The 13,382-nt window shown below is 37.2% G+C and overlaps 1 protein-coding gene across 2 annotated transcripts; it reads left to right on the top strand.

Annotated features, from left to right (window-relative positions):
* Positions 1 to 1,655: 1,655 nt before the first annotated feature.
* Positions 1,656 to 13,100, top strand: LOC147621204 (cytochrome P450 716B1-like). 2 transcript variants are annotated; one of them, XM_086824510.1, is made up of 3 exons: positions 1,656 to 2,741; positions 12,332 to 12,525; positions 12,716 to 13,100. In XM_086824510.1, the coding sequence occupies exons 1-3, from the start codon at positions 1,673 to 1,675 to the stop codon at positions 13,013 to 13,015; spliced, it is 1,563 nt and encodes a 520-aa protein (XP_086680636.1). In that variant the 5' UTR covers positions 1,656 to 1,672; the 3' UTR covers positions 13,016 to 13,100. The 2 variants fall into 2 exon arrangements, with proteins under 2 accessions (XP_086680636.1, XP_086680635.1); XM_086824509.1 differs by lacking the exons at positions 12,332 to 12,525; positions 12,716 to 13,100 and adding exons at positions 2,873 to 3,066; positions 3,268 to 3,843.
* Positions 13,101 to 13,382: the final 282 nt, after the last annotated feature.

The following is a 13,382-nucleotide window of genomic DNA, read 5'->3' as shown; positions in this document are numbered from 1 at the left end:
GGGAGTAAGTATGGTACACCGTAGCGACCAAGCTCGAAAACCCATGGCAAAGGAAATTGATGCAAGAGCTCACAGTTGGCCGACACCATGCGTGGCTGACGTGAAGACAGAGAGGCCCATCAATAAAAAAGAAGGCATAGATAGGTACGCCCGTCGTGTTAAATTGAGATGACGGGTTCGCATAGTATAAATTTGAGATTTTCATAAAATTACCATTGGTAACATATTCCAAATTTTGAGTTACAATTTGGTAATTTTCTAGATTTTAAAGTTTCCAAAGATCTCTTCATTTCTTTCATACATGCTAGATGTTGTATGAGTTTCAAAAAATTAAAGCTATTTCTATCAGTTATTGAGAGAACTTGGAAAAAATAGCAAGATATTATAGTGATTTCTACTTGGTGAGCCTCAAGTTATCAATTTGAGCCTTGTTAAGCATGCATCATATAGGCTTATAGAAAAACCCTAATGGTAATTTTTCTTAAAAGGTGAGTTATCATTTGGTAATACAATGGTAATCATCAATCTAAATTAGATTACAATTTGTAACTTTTTAGTCGTTTGGTTCCAAGGTGGTTACCAAATTTATACTGTGGAACTTCTACGTAGTATATCGTGCTTCATGCGGTTCTCGGGAAATACATTTCATTGAGTTGGATTTCGAAGTTATGTTTTCTCCAACTTTCCTGTGAGCACTAGAATTTGAATTTGAAGGTTGCAGCCTGCAGTAGCCTTCCAAGGGGTCAAAACCTTCAAAAGAAGGAAAAGGTTTTGGGAACTTTAGTTTTATGCTCTTCCAATCTCTTCATAAGGAAAAACCCTCCAAAAGACAAAAAAATAAGAAAAAAATCTTGAGCACTAGTGCACACCATGTGACTAGCACATAGTATCCTACACAAGACTTCTATTTAATGCAACAAATTATATCTTCTTCACTCGAGGATGGTTATTGCTTCTTTATAGAAGGTGTCAATCTCGACTTTCAAAGCGATGTCAATCAATATGAGTTTAGTCTTGAGTGAAGAAGCTCTCCTCGCCACCATAGCTAGTGCAAATTCCCTAGATGGCAAGGAGACAAATAATGTGCATACTTAAGTAGACAAATACCCACCTTGTGAAATTTAGCCTTTTATACTTGGCCTCTAACTGCTAGCACAAGTAAGGCACTCTTGCCTCGTTACATACTTGGTAAAGTGTAGTTATAAGTGTATCCCCAGGATGCTTTGTAGTTTTACACGACCGAATATGAGGAATTATGTTCCTTTTCACTGAAAGTGGCACTAACAACTCTAAAATTGATTATTTGAATATTTTCACTCAAATTCTAGAAGCCACAATTAGAAAACACAACATTTCTCAGCCAATCAAAATAAGTAGGCGTGTTTCTTTGGCCTTGGCCTGTTTTTGTTTCAAAATCTACACATAAATTGTAACTAAAATTTCCAAAACTTAAGCCGTTAATTTCAAGGCAAGGACAAAGGCTACATGGAACGCTGATCAATGCACCATGACAAAAAGCCTTTTATGCGGATCTACCCCTCTTGTAATGACATGGGTAAGTAGAAAATAATTAATTACCACGTGCTAGAAAAAATTTGTGGTGTGTATCTAAATTTAGAAGTTTTGGTGGTACCATTTTACGGTTACCTATTTGTTTCCAAGTAGGGAAGTAATGACGGGTTTCCTCTGTATAGAAGGTGTCAATCTCCCGAGTTGCAAAGCTATGTCAATCAATATGAGTTCAGTCTTGAGTGCAGAAGCTCTCCTCGCCATAGCTTATAGTGCAACATTAATCTTGCTGGTTTACGCGTTCTCGCTCAAGCTGCAGCTTCAACGAAGGCTAATCGTAAGCAAATTAAACCGCAGGCCACTTCCACCAGGGAACGTGTGCTTGCCCATTGTAGGGGAGACTCTTCATTTCATGCGTTGCTACAAAGCAAACCAAGTTGGCGAGTTTGTGGACGCTCGAAAAAGAAAGCACGGGCCAGTGTTTCGCACTTCTCTCTTCATGGAGCCCACTATTGTGATGGATGGGCCGGAAGCTAACCGCTTTCTCTACTCCAACGAAGGCAAACTAGTCAGAGAGTGTCTCCCGAGTATGTCTCCCAGCAAATTGTTCGGAGAGAGGAACATAATGAACCAGTTTGGAGCCCAACACAAGCATTTGAGAAGGCTTTTATCGAATGGTCTGAGACAAAATTGCATAAAGAGATTTGTACCTAAGTTGGAAGCCCTGACCAAGAAGCATTTCTCTCAATTTTGGCTTGGCAAGGACCAAATTGCCCTCTATAGCTTGCTCAAGTCTCACACTCTAAGTTCCACAACAGATCTTCTAATGGGAATTGATGATAAGGCTGATCAAGGTGAAATGATAAGGCTTTTCCATGTTTTCACTGTAGGCCTGTCTGCAGTGCCCATTTATCTGCCATGGACTGCTCACTACCGAGCTTTTGTCGCAAAAGCTGGGATAGAGAAGATTGTGTTGAAGATCATAAGTGACAGGCAAGAGGAGCTCAAGCAACTAGAACAAGATCATGAAACTAACAATATTTTCTTCAAAGATATATTGTCCAGTTTAATCACCGCTAAAGACGAAGAGGGCAACCCTTTCACGAAGCAGGAGATTGTAGACATGGTATTAACCATTCTTAATGGTGCCGTTGATACTACTAGTAATGTCCTCGCCTTCACTGTCAAGTTCATGCTCCAGAATCCCGCCTGCTACGACGAGGTTCTCAAAGGTATATACTAGATAGCTCTCAAAAGTGGCCATGAAGCTCCACATAAAGTATGTATTTACAATCATAATTATTACTCATTGAATTAAACCCTGGATTAACGTAGAGATTAATTGTAATGGTGGTGTCGGCAGAACAAACGGCAATAGCAGATGCTAAGGTGCAACATGGTGAGGAGGACCTTGGATGGGAGGATTTGCAGAAAATGAAGTATACGTCGACAGTGATTCAAGAGACGATGAGGTTACTACCGCAAGTAACGGTCTCGTTTAAGCTGGCGATGGAGGACTTTGAGTATGAAGATTATCGAGTTCCAAAAGGGTGGAAGGTGAGATTAAGCTCCGAACTTAATTTGGCTACTATGTGACATTATATATGTATATTTATGTCTGGGTAATAGGTATATATATATATATATATGATTATTTATTTATAACACTTAGCATGTGCCTTAATAAATATATAGTAGTACGTCTTATACCACTTAAAAATTACTTATAATTTGACCTAACTTTGCTTACCCTTGCAGATTTTCCATAACATAGCACATTGTTGTGCTAATGAGAAATATTTCCCCAATCCAAAGGTCTTTGACCCATCTCGATTTGCAAGTGGTAAGACCCCAACACCTTACACTTACCTCCCATTTGGTGCTGGGCTCCATGTGTGTCCGGGCGTGGACTTTCAAAGAATGATGATACTTGTATTCATTCATCACCTTGTACGAATGTTCAAGTTGACGTTAGTAGATCCAATGGAGCCCATTCGCATGGATCCCTTGCCTTTGCCCGCTAATGGCCTTCCTATGAGAATTGAGATGAGGCCTTAAACCCAGGGCTTGGACATAGGGTTACTTATTGATGGTAAAAGAAGTAAGAAATCGACGGGATTATTAGTGTGCACGCTCTTGCTTATGTTTATACTTTCTACAATTTGGTGATGGCTTTAATTAGGGAGGTTGTTTCTTTCATGTTTCATGACAATAATCTATGTAGGTTTGAAATTGGAAGGTCCCATCAAAGCAGACTGATATCTTCTGTAGGCTTATATGAAGGCTTGTTACATGTAAATGAGCAAACCAATAAATGACTTGTTTCTGTATGATAATTAAGGTTATGTTTTTCATCATAAGATTGTGTTGGCATCAACAAGGGTAGTATAATTCCTCTAGTGGATGGTCCCAATCATGCATGCATTAGATTTGCTATAAGGAACTAGTTTTGTTTGAAAGGCATGCAACTATAACTGGATGTTAATCAATTAGTTAATTTTTAGGTTAGTTAAATTATTATTAAAGTGATTGATTATCTCATTGGTAAGTTGATTCAATATTTAGTGTGGTTCCATTAATACAAATTGATATAGTGATTTACTACACAAATCTATTAATTAATGATATCGTTTGCTAGAGCTTCGTAACAATAAAAGTACTCTACCATCTCTTCACACAATCTACTAATTCTTAATCTATAACATTTACATATCACATCTCCACAATAACAAAGATAAATCCACAACATGCTATATATATACAATGCACTTCACCATATTTTAACGCACTCTATTAGTTCTTAATCTATGCATCTATGGCATTTATATATTACATCTCCACATGTCTATCTATGTGTCTTAAATCCATGTATATTGATGAGTAGCTCATGTGATTGACCATGCCCTTAGATAATTGTAACTTTATTACCACGCCGCCCAACTAAGGTCACTTGACATAAAGCAACTCTTACTACCATACAACATGACCAAGTAAACCAAGTAAGGTCACTTGGCATATAGTGCATCTTACTACAAGACACCAAACAAGCATAATATCTACTTTCATTGTACTTCATTGACTTGTTATTTTCAAATACATATCCATAGTAATTTACTACATGTAGTTACTTATTCTACACACACATGGTATATATGATAATATTTTAATTACATAACTAAACACCAAACAAACACAATATCTACTTTTAGTGTACCTACATTGGCTTGTCATTTTCAAATACATATCCCTAGTAATTCTCTTCTACCCACACATGGTATTCATGATGATAATACATACTCAATCTCAATATCTAATAATATGTATTTCAAGACCCATAAGGCCCATTTTTTGTATATCAAGGATCTCAAGGACATGTCAATTATCTCAATTTCTAAAACTTGAGAGAGAGAGAGAGAGAGAGAGAGAGAGAGAGAGAGAGCATTTAAGCTTGATATTTGTCAAACACCTAAGTGACCCTCAACTATCACATAGCTAAGTAGAAATCTACCTGAAAATTGCTCTTTTTTCCAAAAGGGAATAAATTAAATTGTTTATAGCAAATTTCTATTATTTTTTATCCTTTTATTGGTGAAGATAATGATGATGAGGATGTGTGTGTATGTGTGCAATGTGTGTGTACACGTGCACATATGTGTATATCTTAAAAGGGTGGGGTAGAAAGAAAATTAAATGATATTTTAATCTAGTCATGTTATTATTTATATTGAATGGAAACTTAAGGTATTATAGAGTTAAGAAAATTAACATTGTGAATGTTTATATTAACTCTTATAACTAACAGCCTTATAATGATTTCATTATATAGCTAAATATTTTTTTTGGTTTTGATTAATCATAACATATAATAAAAGATATATATATAAATATATTTCAAGATCTTTTGTTTAATATTTGTCATATATCAAAGAATCGTAATATATCTAAAATTATTTCATATGTTAAATATGTTAAATATACTTTACACTTGTAATAAAATATTTTTTAATATCTTCCCATTGGTTGAATGGAAAAACATTAGTCATGCATTAAAATTCTATTGTAGCCACCTACTAGTGTGTTTACATCGGTTTTATTTGTAGCTAGAGCATACGCAGAGTATGTCAAAAACTATCCTGCTCTAGAGGCGGAAAACCCAGGGCCATAACCAAAAATTCTAGTAGTGGCTGTCTTCTCAAGAAATATGATTTTGTTAGCATTGGCTTGTATAGTTGAGAAGCCATACAGTCTGTAGAGAGCTTTAATACAAAGTATAAGCCAGTCTGCATCCTCGGAGAACTGGCTATGCAACACATGGAAAATATTCTCATCCATTTTGGACAAATAGTGTCAAAGTGCAAAATCTTTCTTGCTAGAGCTTGCTTGCCTTGAGCCTTTACCTCTCCCTAAGAAGTTGTCTTCATCTGCTAGCTCCAACTGGAAACATAAGGAACACTGTGAAATTATTGTAAGTTAAAATAATATAATGTATGGATTCAAATTCATATTCACTCACCTTTTGATTTTCATCTTGTTCAAGTATATCTGATGTCCAGAGTGAGATTGAGGTTTCTTTGATGTCTTTAAGTTGGACACAATCACTCTGTTCCCTTCCAACATCGGCAATACCAAGTGAAGCTTGAAGCTGATTAAATTCATCATCGGAGATCAATGGTTCTGACTCCCGTGCTTTCTTAATACATAGTGATAAAGCATGAGTTGAGTCAATGAACTTGTCATCTGAAGTATACACACCTAAAGTAGCAAATTCATCATTATGCTCATTCTCAATATCAATGAGCCCTTCAGCAGCTTCACAACCCTCTACAGCAATGATGGCAAGACAATAGTCCTCCCTCAAGTTAAATAGCTTTTGAATATCATAAAGGAGTAAATACTCCTTATCCTTGATAAGAAAACTTGGCAATGAAGGAACAATATATTTATGCAATGGATCTCCAATTTCCTTGGGTGACTGAACAATTGTATGTGCCTTTAATTCTGTGATTTCAATATTCTTGGCAAGCCTCTCCTCCTCCTCAGCAGGTCCAAGTTCCTCCTCTATATCATTTGCCTCTAAATCTCTCAGAAAGCAAAAGTTTGAAGAGCCTTCAATCTCCTCAAGTTTCTTCTCTTCACCTCTAAGAGGATATTTGACAATGGAGAAAACTATAAAGGCAGCAGCTTTGACCATTATCCTGCAACCTTTTGGATGAGAGGAGCATTCTACATTTTCTCCTCCAACCTTTTGGATGAGAGGAGCATTCTACATTTTCTAATAAAAACCTTTTAAGTTTGTACATACTACACCTCTTTGTAAATGTTTGTCTTTAGACAGAGGAGGTCCCCCCAATAGGGACATGGGCATACTCCTTGCCTTTAATAAAGATAGAAGGCCTTGTAGTTTCCTCAAATTCATCAAAGTCCTCCTTTGATAAATAGCATGGCATGATTAATAATCATTGAGACATCAACTTCTGGATTGAAAATATTCTATTGAGAATAAAGAGGCTTCAATTCTACTTTCAATAAGAAAATCCAACATTCTCTCTGTAGGAGACACCACTACTATCTCAGAAAGACTAGGAGCCTTGCGTGATGGCTTAAACTTCTTTGATGCCATAGGACTTGCCTTTGGTGACTTTGTAAGCATTCCACATGCTTCAAATACACTTAACTTTGATTGTGTATCTAGTGCACTAAGAGAAGGACTAGAGGGCCCAGTAGGCTTTGTTGGAGAGGGTTTGCTTGTTTTGTTCACTTTCTTGGACGACTTTGTAACTTTTGTAGGAGATATAAAAAGCTCTCTCTTTTTTGAAACATTGGATATGGATGGAGATACCCTTGAAGACAGTAAACCAATAGGTGTTTTTGGTGAAGGCTTTGAAAAACCAACCGGGGATGGTGACCTTGATGAGGCACTTGCTGCTGCTGACGGAGAAAAAGCCATCCGGAACAGTGCAATAGTGGAGAGATTAAATTGCTAAAAATCGAGAGGTTGCGCCGTTGCGAATACATAGGAAAAACAAATGAGCGAAAATGTTTATATACATCCAAACCTTATACAACATCGAATCACGAAACGCCACATGGAACGTACCGTTAATGAACGATCTAGTGAGAACGCACCACGTGTCACTAGCCGTTGGAGACAATGAATAGAATTTTAACACGTGTCCAATGGTCCATCGGGTATATATAGTGATATATGACCACATTATCCATTTTTTACTTCCATAGACCTCCGTCCTCACGTGCGACCATGACATTCCCTAGGGTAGTTTATACTTGCCTTCGGGTGATCCTGTGTTGCCTTCTTGATTCTTTAATGGCGCAAAGGGATCGCTATCAACGTGTTGTTTTGCTCTATCGCACCGTTGTGGTCAACAAGGTGTAGGTCTGTGCGGTGTGGTACCTTCCTTGGGTTTCCTTTGGTTTTTGTTGTTTTGTATGTAGCTACCTTCTGTGATCTTTGCTTTTAACATTACGCAACGGCACGACCATATCCAACAAACCACAATGATATTTTACTCCTTTGTGCACTGTTTTGCGGACGTCCTTCAATGGGTGACACATCCGGTTCTTGAACCTTACTCTTGTTAGCCGGTACTCAATCACCGGTATGCGTAGTGTCATTGATAGCACTATCGGATAGTTAATGGGCACTATCAAATCCGATCTTCGCTTTTAACATTCCGCATGCGGCACAACCGTATCCAAAGCACTATGCCATTTTACTCCCTTGCATGCCGTTTGCGGACATTGATAGCACTATCCTATAGTTCATGGTCACTATCGAATCTGATCTTTGCTTTGAACATTCCGCAAACGGCACGACCGTATCCAAAACTCATAGTGCATGCGTAGTGTCATTGATAGCATTATCGGATAGTTCATGGGGACTGACATGACAGGGATAGTTCTTGATAATGTCTATTACTTTATTTAAATGTTTTGCTATTCTACTGGTTTGTTTTATTCACTTATATTTGTCACCATTTTACAATAGCCAGAGAGAGTACTTTTGTGTGCCTTTTTTAAAACCACTGGCCATGTACACTTTCTTTATTTCTTCTTGTTTGAGGGTCTTGTATTAATCTTGAAAATATTTTCACTTCTTTTGCATTGTTTCTCAAATATTTCTCAATGTGCAATCTATGGCAAGGACAAAGAAAAGTATATACTGAAGATTCAAAGGATAGCACAGGTTGCTTCTGCACCCAGTCCTAAGAAGAAAAGAAAGTCAAGATTTTTTAATATGAAGAGGTGTTTTTCAGAGATCAGGAAGTCCCAAACTGACACTCATCATCTTATCCCAAGGGCTGCCTTCATCCGTGTAGTAAAGCAAATATGTGACAAGATTGGTGTCTTAACTAAAAGTAATATCCCATTCAAAAAGTGGCAAGCTTCTGCATTGTGGTGCTTGCAAGAAGCATCTGAAGACTTTCTTATAGATTTCATGAATGATGCCTATATTGTTGGCTGCACATGCACACAGAGTCACTTTAATGAATAAGGATTTCTCAGTGGGGTGAGCAGGCCTAGGTATAGATTTGATAAATTTCTCAAGCCACTTCCCACCACAAATACTAGGGCCTTTGATATCCTTACAATTCCTCCCAAGAGGTCTCGGAAAGCTGAAGGGCTTACTATTGAAGATGTTACACATGAGTATGAAACAAGAAAAGCACTTGACCAAAGAGAGATGCTTTTCGAGATGGAGGATAATTTTTATAAAGAGGAAGTTAAGAGACTTGGTGGTATGAATTATGATAGAATGGGCAAGGTGTATGGTCAAATGATTATCAATGTCTCCTCCAACCCTGAGATTGAATATTACTTGAGCATTTCACCTAAGGTCAAAGTGATGTTAGAGAAGATAGATATTGAAATATCTGATGCTGTAATATTCTGTTGCATGAGGTAAGCATCATTCTTTAGCCATAGTTTTGTCCTTTTCTCTCCTTTTGCCATACTTAATACTGTCTTTGATTATAGGACATACATTTCTAAAATACCAACATATATTTCAAGCAGCATTTTTGTGGTTGATCCTCTAATATCAAGTGATATCTTTTCAAAGACAGGATCAAATATTAAAGGTTTTTTTAGGGCATATGAAAGCCTGAGAAACTAGTATATATTCATCCCATATAATGAAAGTTTTTTTTAAAAGTTTTAAGGTAGTGTTTTTTAATAGTTTTAAATTCATAACTCATGTGAGTAGATATTTTCTTACTATTGTTTTATTTGCAGTCACCATTGGAGTCTTATATTCATTGATGTTTTTAATAGAGAGGTTACTTTCATGAACTCCTTAGCTTGTATCCATGGTCAATGCAAAATGTATCTCTTTTCATCAACTACCATATTATCTCTTTTCATCAACTATCATAATTTTGTTACAAACATTGCACCTATTTCATATGCTCTTTATTGCAGTGCTTGCAAAATGATATTAGCATATTTAGAGACAAATTATGAAGATCTTGCAGATCCAGAGAAGCCATTTAAGTATCTTCAGCAAGAGGTATTGAGAATTTAGTTTTGATGTTCCTTTGTTTGAAGATGGATTTCTTCTAATTACAGTATTAGTCAAGGTTCCAATTCAGTCTGACGTTACTAGTTGTGGATGGAGGGTGATTGCAAATGCCTACAAGAAAATAGATTTTAAGTTGTTAAAACAACAAGTCAATGTATTTGTACATTATTTGTCTTAGAACTCCACTTTTTTTGGCAGTGCAATAAATACCCCGAATATTATATTTGGTGGATAAGAGAGAGATGTATTGAGATAATGTTGGACAAAGCAATTATACTGTAGATCCCGACTCCCCTCCTCTAAGAGATCAGGCTCAGAGAAAAGGGAAGGAGAAGAAGCTGAAAAGACATAAAGGCAAAGGCAAGGGTTTGCCAGTGCATTCTCCTTTAAAATTTGAGAAGATGCAAAAAGCCTTAAAGGAAACCATTGCAAAGAAGTTCTCTGCAAAGAAGACATCTCAGCCAAAGAGGACCTCACAAAAGAAATCTCATGCAAAGAAGCCCTCTACTCAGAAGCCCCTCAACTTCGATGCTTTTCCTGCTCAAGGACAAGAGGAAGCAAAGTCTAGGAGTCCAAAAAAACCAAGTGAAGCCCAAGAGCAAGCAAAGTCTGGGAGCCCAAATAAGCAAAGTGAAGATCAGAGCAGGCAAAGTCTAGGAGCCCAAATAAGCAAAGTGAAGATCAAGAGCATTAGCATATTTTGTAACTTTACATATACGCAGTGACATTTTGTATCTCACAAGATGTATTTGTACCATTTATTGTATATAAATCATAATTTGTTTATGAAAGATGTAGTTATCTACTAATTCACAAATGGCAAAGGGCAAGAAAAATTTCAATTTTCTATTCATTCATGGTTCAAAAATTACAACAGTTGGAGGTAAACAACTCATACAATATATAGAGCATTCAGCTCTTCTTCCAATTGTAGTACCATTGACCTTGAATTTATAACTAGGGGTGGTGTTGTCAAGATACTCCAAGGTTCCCCTAACGTCTTTTAACGTCCACGAAGAGGTAACATTAAACTCCTTTCTTTCAATATGTGGAATAACCTGCAACTCAAACCTAAATGACATGCAATCTATATCAAAATCCAAAGGTTCCCAGATACCCAACTTAAGTTTGTATCTCCTATAATCATAACCCATAGTAAGAGATTGTCGAGAGATATTGTAGGACGCCAAGGATTGAGGGCATGCATTGCACCTTATGTAGTCACCCTTATGGTCATACTGTTTAGATTTCCAAAACAGTCCTATAATGTTGTCCAAATAATTTGTTGGGAAGTTTCTACTTAGCCATGGTACCTTTGTCCTCTGTAACTCTGCGTCTTTGAAAGCAAGCTACAAAGACATGTAGAGGCACAAACCATGATAACTGTATCCTCCTCGAGATCCTTCCCGGAGTCATGGCCTTTTGAATATCCTTAGATAGTTTATGTTTCAAGCTTTGCACCGTCGCTTCATATGGAATGTCTTAATTGAGAGAAGAAAGGCTTGGCAGCACTGCTAAATCCTCAATTTTCCCATACACACCTGTTTTTGGGAGAACAATGTATTGTGCGTAGTATACAAAAAGATTACACCTATTAAAAAAAGTCGCATTCTGGTCACCATACATGAGCTCTGCAAATTCTTCGTGAATGGCTTGGAAAGTACCAGTGAAGCTCTCCACAAGCTGCCACTGAAAACTTGTTGAGGGAAAGATATCTGAAGAAATCGAAAGTTGTAGTTGTATTAAAAGGAAAGATATATTTGTAAAATTGAACTACAGCTTACAATGTGCTTGCATAGGAATATGTTGAGCTAGAAGTACATATATATCCTTTGCCATGTAAGCATGTTGGACCTGAGCAAACCAGCCTTCAGATGTAACCTTGAAAGCAGCAATGTGTCCCTTCCAATGGTATTTTGTATCCTCTCTTTTCATTTTTTTCACCTTGTGAGATCCCTTGCATGAGGGCAACATAGTAACCCAGTCATTTACAGTGAAACTCTTGGGTTCCCAAGTTCCATCATCCCTTTTGTTGTGTACGACACAAGAGTTTATTGAACGAGAAGGACGTCTTTTGGATTCCATATAGAATAGAAGCAAGAGAATGAAACAATGGAACTCAATGAGAATAGAAGCAACGAGGTTCTCAAAGGTATATACTAGATAGCTCTCAAAAGTGGCCATGAAGCTCCACATAAAGTATGTATTTACAATCATAATTATTACTCATTGAATTAAACCCTGGATTAACGTAGAGATTAATTGTAATGGTGGCGTCGGCAGAACAAACGGCAATAGCAGATGCTAAGGTGCAACGTGGTGAGGAGGACCTTGGATGGGAGGATTTGCAGAAAATGAAGTATACGTCGACAGTGATTCAAGAGACGATGAGGTTACTACCGCAAGTAACGGTCTCGTTTAAGCTGGCGATGGACGACTTTGAGTATGAAGATTATCGAGTTCCAAAAGGGTGGAAGGTGAGATTAAGCTCCGAACTTAATTTGGCTACTATGTGACATTATATATGTATATTTATGTCTGGGTATATATATATATTTGATTATTTATTTATAACACTTAGCATGTGCCTTAATAAATATATAGTAGTACGTCTTATACCACTTAAAAATTACTTATAATTTGACCTAATTTTGCTTACCCTTGCAGATTTTCCATAACATAGCACATTGTTGTGCTAATGAGAAATATTTCCCCAATCCAAAGGTCTTTGACCCATCCCGATTTGCAAGTGGTCAGACCCCAACACCTTACACTTACCTCCCATTTGGTGCTGGGTTCCATGTGTGTCCGGGCGTGGACTTTCAAAGAATGATGATACTTGTATTCATTCATCACCTTGTACGAATGTTCAAGTTGACGTTAGTAGATCCAATGGAGCCTATTCGCATGGATCCCTTGCCTTTGCCCGCTAATGGCCTTCCTATGAGAATTGAGATGAGGCCTTAAACCCAGGGCTTGGACATATCCTTGGACCTGGGTTAGTTATTGATGGTAAAAGAAGTAAGAAATCGACGGGATTATTAGTGTGCACGCTCTTGCTTATGTTTATACTTTCTACAATTTGGTGATGGCTTTAATTAGGGAGGTTGTTTCTTTCATGTTTCATGACAATAATCTATGTAGGTTTGAAATTGGAAGGTCCCATCAAAGCAGACTGATATCTTCTGTACGCTTATATGAAGGCTTGTTACATGTAAATGAGCAAACCAATAAATGACTTGTTTGTGTATGATAATTAAGGTTATGTTTCTCATCATAAGATTGTGTTGGCATCAACAAGGGTAGTATAATTCCTCTAGTGGATGGTCCCAAT

Source organism: Cibotium barometz, chromosome 30, assembly GCF_041138505.1.
Source record: "Cibotium barometz isolate CiBa-2024 chromosome 30, ASM4113850v1, whole genome shotgun sequence".
Lineage (NCBI taxonomy): Eukaryota > Viridiplantae > Streptophyta > Polypodiopsida > Cyatheales > Cibotiaceae > Cibotium > Cibotium barometz.
The sequence above is the reverse complement of the archived record's forward strand: the minus strand, read 5'-3'. Positions and strand labels throughout refer to the sequence as shown.